We start from the raw sequence: 15,806 nt of genomic DNA, 5'->3' as shown, positions 1-15,806 counted from the left end.
TTCCTCAAAATAGCCTCAAGATAAGCCCACTCAATTCTATCATAAGCCTGACTCATATTGATCTTAAGGGCCATATTTCCACCATTTCCTCAACGCTTCCTTTTCAAATAATGCATAACTTCATAAAGGACCATGACATTATCTTAGATAAGGTGGCCTGGTATAAATGCACTCTGAGTATCAGCCACCACAGTTTCCAAAAAAACCTTTCATCCTATTTACTAAAACCTTTGTAACTATTTTCATCAAAACATTACAAAGAGAGATAGGACGTAAGTCTCTAAGAGAAACATGACTCTTCTTCTTCGGAATATGGACTATATTTGTGTTGTTCAAGCCATCTTTTAAAACACCACGAGCAAAAAACTGTCGAACCAAACTCACTACATCACTACCAACAACCGCCCAATTTTTCTGATAGAATGGTGGTGCCATACCATCTAGGCTCGGAGACTTATTTGGATGCATCTAAAACAAAGCATCCTTGACCTCTTTCTCCAAGACTGGTTTAAGAAGTTCCATATTTTGGACAATCGTGATAGAACAAGGGATACAATTGATCACTTCTGCCCAATTGGAATGAGAAGACCTAAATAACTCTTGGAAATAAATAGTAATAAGATCTAATAAACAACTTTCCCAATCAACCCACGTACTCACCCCTCTAATTTTGAAGTTTATGAATATGGTTTGTACGATTTTGAGACCCAGTACTAGTAGCGTGAAAAAACTTATTGTTTTCATCACCCACATTAAGCCAAAGTTGCTTCAAACGCTGCCTCAAAATTGATTTCTCGTTGATCAAAAATTTAAAACAATAACTTCTTCACCTCCTGAAATCTTGCCACTGAAGTGTTATCTCACTTATTCCTATTTGTAGGAGTACCAAATAAATGCTATCCTAATTTACTCACGATTGATGATTTAATGCAATTTTCATGTTCAATTCCTTACCTATTGTTATACTCTGATTTTGAAAAAAAGAATATTCAAATATATTTATGAAGAAAAGGTTGTAAGGCACTCTTTCAATGAGTGACCATCGAGTATACCTTGATCATGAGCGAAAAATTTAATTAAATTGTTTAATTAGATAGCTAAATTTAATTAAGTTATTAATTTAATATATAGCTTATGGGACCAACTCATTACAGTACACACATATACGTAGATGCCTGACTAACATGACAATTATGACCAATATGACCAACCTTCGGAGGTGGCATGACCAACCTGGTATTGCCAATCTTTGGAAGTGGCATGACCAACCTTCAAAGGTGGCACAACCAACCTAGCATGGCCAACCTTTAGAGGTGGCATGACCAACCTTCAGAGGTGGCATGACCTGTAACGCCCCGATTTCCCGAGACGTTACAGTAGCTAGTCCGTTTAAAACCATTTAAGATAAAGACAATAAAAAACTTCTTTAATGAAAAATAACTAAGCATGAGATCTCATTATTTTTAAAACAAAATATTTATTTATTCATAACCTTAAAATATAAAGCTTTACAAAAATTATTTGAATCATAATCTTTAATGAAATATTTTTAAACCAAAACATCGTGACAATCCCCTAACATGTAATCCATGCCTCAAGTTCGCCATCCTCACTGTTTAGTTTTGTCATTACCGGCACACAGAATGCCCGTGAGTTAACGCCCAGTAAGAAGATAAAAGTTGCCTTGGGCAACCATGGGCAAGTTGCTTTGCTTGCTTCTCACCAAAGTATTGATGCCTTTCACGTCATGGACCCTATTAAAGACTCCATTCATAGTGACTCTCGAGATCTCAAAGAGGTTATTGTGGAGATTGTTGCTATGAAGCACGAAAAGCCATCAAAAAGGGCCAAATTTAGCTAGCAGACTGGGCCAACCTTTATCCAGAGCCCTTGAGTTAAGAGGCAGACACTACTACAAAAACACCCTTTAGAGGCGGTTTTTAAGCCCTTTCAGCGTCGGTTTTCGCGAAATTCGCTACCGACGCTGATCAGGGCGACGCTAAAGGGTTTATATGAACCGACGCCATATATACCCCTATGGCGTCGGTTATTAGCTAGGAACCGACGCCATAGGGGTATATATGGCGTCGGTTCCTAGGCAATAACCGACGCCATATGTGGCGTAGCAACCGACGCCAAAACTCCTCAGATTTCAGTTTTTTTCATTTTTTTTAATTTAATTATATTATATTATTTTAATTTTATATTTATTAATTTATATATTATTTTATTTAATTTAAATTACATATTTATTTAAATTTTAAATTACATATTTATTTAATTTAATTATATATTAATTACATATTTATTTAATTTAATTATATATTAATTACATTTTAAATTAAATAGTAATTAAATTTGGGTAAAAACATAATTTGATTTCATAAAAGTAATTAAATATTGCACAAACATGTAAAATTAGTTAAAAATATTAATAAGTTAATAAATCTAATTACAAGTTAATCTATAAAAATAACATAATGAAGAAAAATTCTTCGTCCTTTGAACCTCAATCGTCACCGTGAATCACCGCCATCAATTGTTCGATCCACTTTCGCTGTAGTGGTAACAATTCTGTTTTTGGATCGTATTGCTTCTTACCACCAAACTGTTAAAAAAATTAAAAATTTATATTAGTTTATGTATATGTATATTATATATTTGTTATTATAAAATTTATATACTATGATCAATAATTAAAATTTACAGCTTTTTGATCTTGTATGTAACGGTTGGGGTTGGCACGTGCGACGATGTCAGTGATATATTTCAAAACATAAAAACCGCATTCTTGGCTTTTAGGTTGTCTTGGACAGTTTGCTTGTGAAATTCCTTGCCACGGGCCAAGATACTGATGTGCGTCCCCTATATACATGAATGCCCTGTTTAGGAAAATTATATTAGCATCAATTCGTTAGTTAATTTAAATTCGTTACATAAGAAGTCATTAAATTATTACCTTCCGATCATTTGTTCTATTTCTTCGGGAATTGGGCGGCCTTTTACAGGGTTTAAATGGATAATTTTCCTTGGCGCAACCACCACTAGCGTCCAATGCATCCTAGAAAATTATATTGGAATATAAGTAAGATAGTATAAAAATAATTTGAAGACATAATATAGAAATGAACAATTAGCACTAAAGAATTTAATAAAGTTTACCCGATATTCCAAGGAATAAAGAACATTTGGTGGTTGTTGTTCATTAATGATAACCAATTAGCCAATCGTCTTGCCGCATTGTCAAAAGACTGACTCTGTTCTTCATCGTTGATCCCATGCACTGTGAGAAGCTCTGGGTCGTAAAACTTGAAAATTTTTCTCAGACCGTTGATGCTCTCCCATATGTGCCTGCCAAAAAAAGTGTTAGTGCCTTATAATAATTTAACTATAATTTGATATAAGGTTAATTAGATTAAAGAAGAGTATACATCATTCCAAACAGCATTCCCTGGTTGCCGATGTAGTCACACGTAGCAACCTGCTGCAAATCCTCTCCAGATAACGTGATCTGGGTACGCGGTGCAATAAATGCTCGGGGGACAGGAATTGTGATTATATCACGTTTATCTTTGAGCCTTAGGAATTCATGAATCATCCATTTTAGCGAATTAGGGATCAACGCCATCTTCTCTTCCGTGAACAAGTCATCTTCCCGTGCACCACGGCCTTGTGGAGAAAGCATCGGAGCTTTCCCCTTTGACGCATCACGTCTTGAGGGCGGTTGAGCGAGTGGACCCTAAACAAAACAGAACATAATATATATATATATATATCAAATTTTATCTAAATTCTACCGAAATTTCGACAGCATAACGGTTGTAATTGAATGACCCCAAAAATTTTGAACATGGCTGTATAACGACAAATAACACATATATAACAGTAGTTTGTTCATCCATCCCACCGCAGCACATATATTCGCAGAACCTACTTCACTACGGATGAATATTGAAGATATTCAAACTCCACTAATCATTAATAATTAATTTCAGTTGAGAAGTTACCTCGGTTGTTAAAATTAAGTGTTTAGGCCAAGGAAGGAACATCTGGTACACGTCCCTAACATATCTGCACTCTTCAATTGGGACTGGGATTTCAGCGTCCTCTTGCAGGATTTCCGTAACCATGATCCGAGCATGTGAATCATCGTAATCCTGGCAGTGAACTTTGATCGTACCCACATGCTCGTACAAATACCCTCGGGCCACAATATTGTCGATGTTGTCAGAGCAGAGATTACTGTCTGATTAATGGCCGCATGGTCCTCAAAATTGTATAGGATACCTTGGTCGTTGAGGGAAATGAACTCCTCAGCATAAATTTGTGGTTGTACCTCATCCTGAGGAGCGTATGGTTGTGGAACATACGCCTCACCAGCCACCTCTCCTTCTTCCTCTTGTTCGGCAGCGTTCCTCTCGCTCGCTTAAGGGATTGGACTTCGGCTTTTAATTTTTCAATCTCCTTCGCTTGCCGAGCCACAACATCAGACACTTCCCTTTTCTTCCTGCCGAACAGTTGAGATGCCCTGGTCAGGAACCTACAAATCATAAAATGCAAATTAGCAACGATTTCATTTGTGTAACTAAATAAATAACATTTGAAGTAATAGCATACCCAGCAGCCCTGACACGTCCAGGATGCTCTGGTGTCCCGAGCGCCTGCGTGAGGATATCGTTTTGGCCCTGGACCTGAATTTGTCCCTGACTAAGCTTCTCCTCTAATTGAGCCTAATGCACGCATATATTCAAGCAATTAGTATATGAATTATATACACTAACTCATGAGTAGAACTCAATTAAGGATTAATATATACTTACTATCTTCTCGGCAATTTCCTTGTCGTAATCAGTGACAAGTTTTCTACTCTTGGTGCGAGATTTAATCCAAACACGGTGGCGGGGAGGATCTGCAACTTCGAGGTCCTTTTTCTACATAACGTTATAACAATGAAATGAGTACCAATTAAATTGTATAGCACATTATAGCACATTAAATTTTAAGTATTACTTACCACAGCTTCCCGTACGTTCACCATTCCACTCCGACCACTTCGATGTCTGGATTGAATTTTTGAGGAACTTTCACGTTGCACCTTACTCAATTCCTACAATGCCAAAAAAATACATTAGATACATGTACTTGTATTTAAGAGTTTATCTTAGTGTTAATATAATTAGCGTACCAGAAATTCAGGAGTTAGTCGACTTTCAACAAATTTGCACCAATCAGCAGCGTCGATCTCCGGGTGCTTTTCAGGGACTTGTGCCAGTCGTCCCAGATCATTCTCTTTCAACGCGGGCATTATGATGTCTTTTGTCATCCTATTCTTGAAGTCTTTCATTAACTTCCCAGCTAGGATGAGACAATCATGTTTGAAGGTGTCCGGCACAATGAACCCCGTCTATTTTGAAGGAAAACAAACACGGTTAGAGTCAACATTTGGAGTAATAGAAAAACAAATCAAAATTCTAACAAATAATAGCTTACCTGAATGTCTTTCCAAACTTTATTTTTTAGAGTCTGGTTGACTTCTTTCCAGTTTTTATAAGCCAACCCTATTGTCTGCCGACATCTGACTCCCAGAGTGGATACGAGCTTCGCGTAGCTTTTTCCACAGTATTGACCTTTATCATTAACTTCGAGGGCCACTCTTTTGCCCTGATCCATTAGTTTGGATATTTCATTCATTTGCGTCGGCCCTCGTGTAGGTATTGTGGTTGGACACTCATTTTCTGCTCTCGAATCAGATCCTGATTCTGAGTTCGCCATGTCTACACCATTAACAAACAAACTTCAAAGTTAGCTACATATATAACAAGTAGTGTATATGAAATATTAAAAGCATAAACAAATTGTTAAGTATTCAGGACCATTCACAACCACAATATAAAGTAAGCTATATATCAAGTTACCAATTAGACACGTTTTCTTTTCTTTTTTTGTTTATGTTTGCCTGAATCACAATTGACCCATATTCCCTCATTGATATCGTTTCTAATGTATTCAGCGTCGTAATCCTCAATGTTACGATCAATTCCCATGAGTTGCTAATTGGTTGTCCAACAATGAAGTCATCGTAACATAAGTCAGCATTCTCCTCATCCTCTTCAGTCTCTAAGAACCTCCTCTCTGGTGTCGATAAAACAATAGACCATTTATCATTAGCCGGATCAGAAATGTAAAAAACTTGAGCTGCTTGGCTAGCCATGATGAATGGATCATTCTTGCTTCCTTTCTTACTTAAATCAACCAAAGTAAAACCAAGCTCGTCAGTTTTTACTCCAACGTTGTTGTCAACCCAAGAACTATGACGACTACTTAGAGATCTATGTGGATTTACTCCATCCGCAGACAGACCGAGACGAATGTGTCTTGGTTCAGATTTGAATTCAGGATTTATGTAGTTCACTTTTTTCCAAGCTTGGGAATATGCAGGATGTCTAAGTTTTCCATCTTTCACTCTCTTGGTCTCATGCCAAATCAAATTTTCAGAATGTTCTGCACTACGATATAATCGTTTCAGTCGCGGAATCAAAGGCATGTACCACATCACTTTTTGGGGGATAAGTTTCCTATTCTCCTTACTCTTGTTTACTTTATGGCGGGATAAACCGCAAGTCGGGCAATAATTCATGTCTGCATATTCCTTACGATATAAAATGCAATCGTTCGGACATGCATGAATTTATTCATACTTCAATCCTATAGAATTTAACGTTTTTTTCACTTCATAAGTAGATTCCGAAAAGCAGTTGGCAAATGGTAAGATATCTTTAAAAGCAGCTAAAAATTGAGTAAAACATTTATCGCTCACTCCATTTTCTGCTTTTATGTTGTAAAACTTTACCATTGTTGGTAATCTTAGTTTTTTACAACCATCGAACAGAGGTTTATCAGCATCACTAAGAAAATTATCGAATTTCTCAGGATCATTAAGAAATTCCTCCTGTGCTTCGTTAAGCAAGTCCAATGGATAATCATCGAAATCATTACCCTCGATATCATCTACCCCCCGCTTTCCTAATGGATATGGATCATTAGGTAAATGTTCGCCATGGTAATACCAATTAGTATAACTTCTATTGAAACCTCGTAAATACACATGGTCCTTAATCATTGTAATATTCCCTTTAGATACATTACAACAATCTACACACGGACAATGAATACGATCGTGATTTGTAGAATTCTTTAAGGCAAACTCTAAAAATGCATCGAACCCTACTTGAAATCGCAGTGTGTCTCTCTCCTCACGCATCCATGATTTATCCATAACAAAAATCCTATCCAAAAAAATTCAGTATTTAGTAACTACTTATAGCTAGTTACTAATTACACAATGTAACTAACTAAGTTTCTCACAATTTATTCATATTAATTTATAAATTACTCAAATTCTCGTTTTAGATTAGTTCATATTATTAGGTTGTTTTGTTGATTAGAATGTTATTAAAATGTTAAATATTTTTAATAAATAAAATTGAGGGGAAAAATTTTTGGTAAAGCAATAAAGGTATTAACTAATATTTTCCCCTTTTAATTAACTTTTGCTCTTTATTTTCTTTGAAAAATAAAAATCCACATTGAACCTCTCAAATGAAAGAAAAAAAAATAAAAAAAGAAGGATTTTATATGTTTATTTTGTTAATTTATTTAGTAACTAATTATATCTAGTTACTAATTACACAATGTAACTAACTAAGTCTCTCACACAATTTATTCATATTAATCTAAAAATTACTCAAATTTTCGTTTTACATTAGTTCATGTTATTAGGTCGTTTAGTTGATTAGAATGTTGGTAAAATTAAAAAGTTTACATAAATGTGAATATTATTATTTTTTATGTGACCTAACTTCTTATTACTATGTTATAATTAACTATATTATGAATGGTTTTAGTAAGATTTATCCTAATTCTACCGAAATTTTGGTAGCATAACGGCTGTAATTGGACGTTCCCAAAAATTTTACAAGTGCCTAAAATAACAAACAAAACAGATAAACAATACAAAATTAATCCACCCATCCGACCGCAGTACATGTATTCGCAGAACCTACTTCACTACGGATGAATATTTAAGATATTCAAACTCAACTAACATGCATTGATAATTAATTATATATTAAGAAAAAGTTAGTAAAAGTATATACCTATAATTGCAAGCCCAAATACGCTACACACAAAATTATGCCGAACCCCTATAATATAAAGAAATACAACGAAATTACAAAATTAATTATTTCATAACTTATAACTAGTTATAAAAAATTGTAGCAAGTTACTTAGTTACTAAATTATACATACATATATATAATCAATTATATCTCACACTATTATCTCAAAAAAATAAAATTATATCACACACTAATTCCATTTTAAAAATTTTATTTCTAAACTAATTTTTTTTTTGAAACTAATGAAATCCCTCTAATGTCATTTTATTCACAATAAATATATATTGCAAAAAATATATAAAATACAATTACAAAATTTATTTTCATAAAAAATATACACACACTATATACACACACAATATATACACACATTATATACAAATATTCAATAAAATATACAAATACATATATATACTATACATTGTGGTATAAATTATTACCTAATAACCGCAATCCGACGACCACCGTAAAAAATCCCGACACTATACACATAAAACACAATAATATTACTAATAAAATAAAAAAGAGCGATTTGCGGCGAAACCCCCTTATGTTTTGATTTGTATACACTTAACCCCCTTATCTTTATTTTTGGTGGCAAAACCCCCTTATGTTTTAATTTTGAGCAATTTGCGGCGAAACCCCCTTATGTTTTGATTTTTATACACTTAACCCCCTTATCTTTATTTTTGGTGGCAAAACCCCCTTATGTTTTAATTTTTATACACTTAACCCCCTTATCTTTTTTTTTTGGTGGCAAAACCCCCTTATGTTTTAATTTTTATACACTTAACCCCTCTATCTTTTGTTTTGGTGGCAAAACCCCCTTATGTTTATTTTTCTTTGCAAATTTAAAGTTTTAGTTAAATATTAATGTTAAATACTAACTGGATTACTACTGTATCGACTTCGAGGTTTTACCGTTACATATACAAAAGTGTATACAGTGGTCATCCAGTTGATATTTAACGGTAATATTTAACTGGCGTGTCAAATTTACAAAGAAAAATAAACATAAGGGGGTTTTGCCACCAAAAAAAAGATAAGGGGGTTAAGTGTATAAAAATTAAAACATAAGGGGGTTTTGCCACAAAAAAAAAGATAAGGGGGTTAAGTGTATAAAAATTAAAACATAAGGGGGTTTTGCCACCAAAAATAAAGATAAGGGGGTTAAGTGTATAAAAATCAAAACATAAGGGGGTTTCGCCGCAAATTGCTCAATAAAAAAACTCAAATAATAATTTACAAAAACAAAAAATAAAACAATATACATAATACAATAAGAATAGAAGCAATATTTATACCTTAAACGAGGTTGAGATTGAACAATTTCTCAACAAAAATGGGTGGCCGGATTTCACACTCAAAATTTACTATTTGGGTTCGGATGACACTTTTAGAGGCTAAAAAATCAAAACTTTTTAGGTGTATGTTATTAAGTATCGAAAATGGAGGATTTTTTAAAAAAAATGGGCTGAAATGGTTGAGAAATGAGGGAGATAGGGTGGGGAGAAGGTGGTGGAGGCGAGGGTTTTGGCTGAGAAAATGGGGTCTCTGGTTTTTTATTTTCTGGGTTGCTGAGTGAAGTGGGGAGGAAGAAGGAAGGTCGAGCAAAGATATACTCTGATCGACCCTATGGCGTCCGTTCCTTCATAGGAACCGACGGCATAGGGTACACGTGTCAGCAGACTGTGTACCCTATGCCGTCGGTTCCTATACAGGAACCGACGCCATAGGGTAGTTCAGAAAAAAAAAAAATTATTTCCAACCGCCTCTAAATGGTATAATACAATTTTATACCTACGGTTTTTATCAAAAAACCGCCTCTAAATGTCAATTTCGAACATAGCGGGTATTTTCACACCCTTTAGCTTCCCTTTTTATAAATAGGGTTGAAAAAACTGCCTCTAAAGGCTAATATTGTAGTAGTGAGAGCTTGAGATCCATTTTAAGGAAGTTGTTCCGAATGGACGTACTCTATGAGTGAGTACATTCGGAATAGGTAATTCTCCGTTCCATTTAATTTTTGCTCCAAGTTTGGCAAGCTTGAATTGAGATTAGGGGGGCTTTGACCCATATTTCTTATAGTTAGATCATCATCGATAGGGTAGATGAGATAGTTAGAAGCCCAAATCATTTCCTTCCGCATGCGTAGAATGTTAGAGTAGATCCATTCCTTATAATGGAGTATTTTTGGTTCTTCCAATATGGTAATTTTTCTTAAAGTAAATAGGTAATAACACGAACGAGAAGTTATCATAATAGATGATGCTTGTATTAATAAAAAAAGCCAAAGCTTAAAACCGATGAGTAAAAGATGGAGAGACACTAAAGAAGAGAGAGAAAGACCATGAGGTAGATTTTTTGTGAACAAGGTGAATTCTAGACATTTTTTTGACTCAAAATACTTCTCGAAAATGACAACTTTTTTCATTCGAATACCAAATGAGTTGATTCAACATGATTTAGAAAGTTGGGAAAAATATATATATTTTTTACGTCTTTTTCCTTAAATGAAAAATCATGAAAAAATTTAAGTTTGATCATAAAATTTTACATTTTCTTAGAACTGGAGCCACCAATATACTCATACAAAAATTGTTATTTATTTTTCTTTTTTGAAAATAAAATAGCAACTTCTTTAAAGATATTAGCATTCACAATACAAAAGAACTTGGAAATTAGCTCAAACATTATGCCCAAAGATGCTACGACTAGAGAGAAATCGAAAATGTCTAGCCACAACACTGCTACTAAATTTGCCGATCGCATAATAAAATATAAACTCACATTATGTAAAGAGAAAAACAAAAGTTGACAATCAAAAAGGCATTGAATAGTGAGCATATACTATATTTCTACAACCTGCAATCTTTTTGCTCTTTTCCCAACTAAGAGCCTCTTTAATCTCTCTATACATCATCAGAAAAATTATTAATTTTTCAAAGTTGTATCTTTCTCAAGTTTTTGTCATACAATTGCTATATATTATTAAATATTAACTATAGTATTAAGGAAAATAAATACTTATAGATGATCGTAATAAGTATACGATCACATGACATTTAATAATTAAAGGATTAAAAGTGGTAGCTATATAATTATATTTATATATATATGTATTATATTGTGTGTGACAGTTAATTTATATTATTTAATTAACAAAATATATAACATGATCAAGATTAAAGTATATATAACAATACAAACAATATATAATTAATAAATAATTAAGCCCTGATGATGATCAGTACGTAGCTAGCTAGGTACGTAGTCTCATCATATGCATGATGAGCTTAATTATTTATTACAATAAAGAGGAGAACTCATGATCAAGAACAAGTACATGGAAATGGAAAGACATACAAATATATGAATATGGATCAATATTAATTAATTAATTAACTAATTATCTGTTGCAACAATTTAAGTGTTGCATACACATAGACAGATATTAGTTATTAATTAATATAGCTAGGGGAGACCCTTATTTTGCCAAATAATTAAACCAGAATACGTACGTGTGTATATATATATATTTCTATAGAAGAGACCCCTTAAATGTCGATGACATCCAACTTAGCAGCCTCGCCCACTGTGGAGGATTTGGCATTGAGACAGGTCTGTGCCGGGCTTAGGGTAAAAGAGTCACAGTACTTGTCATTTCCCACACAATATAATGCCTTTTGGTTCGTCCGTGCATCATGCCTAATCATGAACAAAGAGTCATCGTCTCACCTAGCGCATCGTCTACCATAATAAAGTTATGGTTATTACGATCGAGCCTCGCGAATACATTTTTCTCTACGTTTTTTATGCGTACATTATTCTCGTGGCCAACAACATCCATGAGATAAAAATATGCAAGATTTTTATTCTCGTGGGAGTTTATCGAATTTCAAATACGCCTTATTATTCTCAGGATTAACGTGTACGCTGAGATAACTATTATCTACAACTTGAATGATTTTCACTAATCTTTTGGCTCCTGACATTGTTTTGATTGTTTAATTTTTCAAAAGACTAAAGGGAATTATATATATATATATTTATAATTCAATTTACTCGATGAATATTAATGAGTTCTCATGTTTACTTTCCTACCTATTTATACACTAATTATTGCACCTAGCTAATTTATTTTAATATACATATATACAAAGACTATAAAGACCTATATATAAAAATACACACCAACCAACCTTGCTATTAATACATTATTAATTCATATATAAAGACTATATATGTATCTATCTCAAGCTAGTCTTTCTTTTTATTTTTTCCAGATCACCAATGTGTGTATGCATCATTTGTTAATCATAAAGCAAATACGATTAATATTTCTAGCTTAGATATACATACCAATAAATAATTATAATATAACTACCTAAATAGCATCTTACTATTCCATTCAAATACATATATAGCTAGTCTTTTATTATTATTATTATTAATTTATTTATTTTATTAGTTTTACAATATTTTGCCATCAAATATCATGGCCAACACCATCAAGTTTTTTAATATATATAATAAAATTCAACCATTTTACTTTAATTGGGATGATTGTGATTATTTGTTCTATGTGCTTGAATTTGGTTTGTTTAATTTTAAATAAATTGTGTTTACTTTCTATAGATGATGTTTGAATTAAATTCTTATTAATATAAAATAAATTTATTTTAGTCATTCTTTATTACATTTTACATAAGTATACATATGGCAAAAAATTTATTCTTTTATTTATATATTATTGCTAAGTTCAGTCTTTCTTTGTTCCATAAATAAAAGAAATAAGTCTACACTTTTCCTATATATATTAAATAATTTGTGTTTATACTTTCTATGATAATGTTTTTATTAAATTCTTATTAATATAAAATAAATTTATTATAGACTTTCTTCTTTCTATAAAATAAAAAGTCTAATCTTTCTTTATATATATATAAATTTATATAAATAACTTGTATTTTTTATCTGGATTAAATAACTTTGTGTTTACTTTTTGTATATCATGTTTTAATTAAATTCTTATTTGTATAAAATAAATGTAGTAGGACATGTTTCGATGAGCGGTGCTATGTAATTAAAATATTTGTGATTATTTGTTTTATGGGACTTTTTTTCAGTTTTAACTAAAAAAAATAATAATATTACAGAAATACTTCTTGCCGGCCAAATGAATAAATATACAGCCCAAATAAAAAAAAATTACACAAATATCTCTTACACACATTCAACTCATGATTCATGCTTCATGGGATTGAAACTTTCGTCTGATGAAACTTTCAAGCAACCACCCAGTAACCCAACACAACCGAAAAGAAATCCAACCAGAAAGAGAACCGCTATTAATTTCGGCGACTTCACCTGAAAAGATGAGTGGAATCAATAAAAATAGGGGTTGTTTTGAATTCATAAAAAAAAAAGTGCAGAAAACTACTATGAATTTAACTAGAAATCAAATTTAATTCACATAAAACTAATGTCCTAACTTTAATTTTTCAGATCCATGAAATGCAGATCTCAAAAAGTTGAACTAGAGTTCCCAAACAATCCAACTCAAGTATAATCTAAAAAAATTACACAAATATCTCTTACACACATTCAACTCATGATCCATGCTTCCTGGGATTGAAACTTTCGTCTGATGAAACTTTCGGGCAACCACCCAGTAACCCAACACAACCGAAAAGAAATTCAACCAGAAAGAGACCGCTATTAATTTCGGCGACTTCACCTGAAAAGACGAGCGAAATCAATAAAAATAAGGATTGTTTTGAATTCATAAAAAAAGTGCAGAAAACTACTATGAATTTAAATAGAAATCCAATTTAATTCACATAAAACTAATGTCCTAACTTTAATTTTTCAGATCCATGAAATGGAGATCTCAAAAAGTTGAACTAGAGTTCCCAAACAATCTAACTCAAGTATAATCCAAAAAAAATTACATTAATACTATAGTAAAATATTTATCCTGATGTATTTTCGTGTTTTCCAAATTTCTAATGGTAAATTTGTTCATATTAAATCACAAAAAGACATGTAGATAGAGTTACGTACGTGGAAACACTGTTCTGATTTTTAATATTGTTTCATAATAGTTGCATTACCACTACAAAAAAACTTATTTTCGCCGACTAGTTTTTTGGTCATTAATTAGTCACCCAAAATTTTTTACGACCAATTATTTTTAGTCGCCATTTAGTCACTGAAAGTCGGTCGTAGAAAAAATTTAGTGACTAAAATATTTTGTGGCAAATAGTGTTATTTTTTATGACTAAAAATTAGTCACAAAATATATTACATTTAGTCACAATAAATTTGATATATTAATCATTTGAATTCCATTAATGTAAACTCTTAACCAAATATTTTAGTTGACAATAATAAATAAATAATTATATAAATTAATTATTTAGTGACAAATGTTTAGTTTTAAAAACGAATTTATAAAATTATTTTTAATTTTAAATTTGGAGTTTACATTCATTTAAATTATAAGCAAAAACAAATAATTCAAAAGACAAAATACTAGACAACAACTAGACCAAATATAAGATCAACAGCAAAACGTAGCTGTCACTACAATTTATTTATTGAAATTCTACTCTGCTTTGTCTTGTGCTAAAACTATATCATCAATCTTCAAGAGACCCAAGCTCCTAGCAACAATCTTGACACTTTTTGCAGTAATCTCGTGTCATGTTCTTTATTAAAAATTACTGCACAAAACATGAACAATTAGTCACTATTAATTTCATTCAATCGGTCACTATATATGTATGCTTATCTTTCACTGGTCATCCATAACCCAAACAAAGCAGATACAAAAGAGACCCTTTTCTCTACAATCAAAATTCAAAACTTGTTGTAACTAGTCCTTATGTTAATATGCCCTGCTATGCATAATACTCTCTTAAATAAAGCAACTAAATCACACAAAACCATATAGATATAGTTACTACTTTCAGTACTTTATTATAAATTTTTTAGAAGCAATTCATCCTTTAATGAACAATAAATAAATAATATACAGTTGTATAAATTTTTTGCTAACAGTTATTTCTCCACATATTACTATTAAGGTACACACAGGACATGTGCTTTGCACAAGAACATCTTTAATATGCAGTTGAGTTAAGGTTAGCAAACAATGAGATAAGGCTCTCCAAAGCAAGTTGAGAACCTTTGGGGGTACTTTTAGTTAACTTACTCTACAAACTATCACGATCATGTGGATGCCAAACTCCTTTTTGAGATTGTAGGATTTTATAAGCACTCTGAACCCTATATAGACTAGAAGTTTCCTTACTCCAAAACACTCTATCTTGTAACTCGTGATTACTCAATGTAATATAAAGGATACAACTCTGATCTCTAGCATTCAACATCAAAAATAACTTCCAAATCCCAAGCATGCATTAACTTTCATCAGAGACGATACCTTATTACCGAACAAGGTAGGTGAAACAGAACTAACAAAAGGATTTGAATCATCAAGAAGCCAAGGCTGGCCCAGGATCTAAAAATGAACAAGAGGAGAAATACTGAGCTTTATATAGTTTGCTGCTTACCAAACTGTTTGGCTGAGTTAAAAATCTCCATCGATCGTTGCTTTCC

At 32.4% G+C, this 15,806-nt stretch overlaps 4 protein-coding genes across 4 annotated transcripts; all 4 read right to left on the bottom strand.

Moving 5' to 3' along the window:
* Positions 1-2,198: 2,198 nt before the first annotated feature.
* On the bottom strand, positions 2,199-3,060 carry LOC133033902 (uncharacterized). Its single transcript, XM_061108974.1, has 3 exons — positions 2,960-3,060; positions 2,708-2,882; positions 2,199-2,608 (listed from the first exon to the last, which is right to left on the bottom strand). Exons 1-3 carry the CDS (start codon positions 3,058-3,060, stop codon positions 2,510-2,512), a joined length of 375 nt encoding a protein of 124 aa, XP_060964957.1. The 3' UTR covers positions 2,199-2,509.
* Positions 3,061-3,158: 98 nt separating this feature from the next.
* Positions 3,159-3,685, bottom strand: LOC133033900 (uncharacterized). Its single transcript, XM_061108973.1, has 2 exons — positions 3,432-3,685; positions 3,159-3,351 (listed from the first exon to the last, which is right to left on the bottom strand). The coding sequence occupies exons 1-2, from the start codon at positions 3,683-3,685 to the stop codon at positions 3,159-3,161; spliced, it is 447 nt and encodes a 148-aa protein (XP_060964956.1).
* Positions 3,686-4,239: 554 nt separating this feature from the next.
* LOC133034048 (uncharacterized) lies at positions 4,240-5,076 on the bottom strand. Its single transcript, XM_061109067.1, has 5 exons — positions 5,015-5,076; positions 4,821-4,931; positions 4,618-4,730; positions 4,441-4,540; positions 4,240-4,287 (listed from the first exon to the last, which is right to left on the bottom strand). Exons 1-5 carry the CDS (start codon positions 5,036-5,038, stop codon positions 4,240-4,242), a joined length of 396 nt encoding a protein of 131 aa, XP_060965050.1. The 5' UTR covers positions 5,039-5,076.
* A 100-nt stretch (positions 5,077-5,176) lies between these two features.
* On the bottom strand, positions 5,177-5,772 carry LOC133034644 (uncharacterized). Its single transcript, XM_061109860.1, has 2 exons — positions 5,491-5,772; positions 5,177-5,404 (listed from the first exon to the last, which is right to left on the bottom strand). The coding sequence occupies exons 1-2, from the start codon at positions 5,770-5,772 to the stop codon at positions 5,177-5,179; spliced, it is 510 nt and encodes a 169-aa protein (XP_060965843.1).
* Positions 5,773-15,806: the final 10,034 nt, after the last annotated feature.

The sequence above is a fragment of the Cannabis sativa genome, chromosome 2 (assembly GCF_029168945.1).
Source record: "Cannabis sativa cultivar Pink pepper isolate KNU-18-1 chromosome 2, ASM2916894v1, whole genome shotgun sequence".
NCBI lineage: Eukaryota > Viridiplantae > Streptophyta > Magnoliopsida > Rosales > Cannabaceae > Cannabis > Cannabis sativa.
Note: the sequence above shows the minus strand (reverse complement) of the source record. Positions and strands in the feature narration are given on the sequence as shown.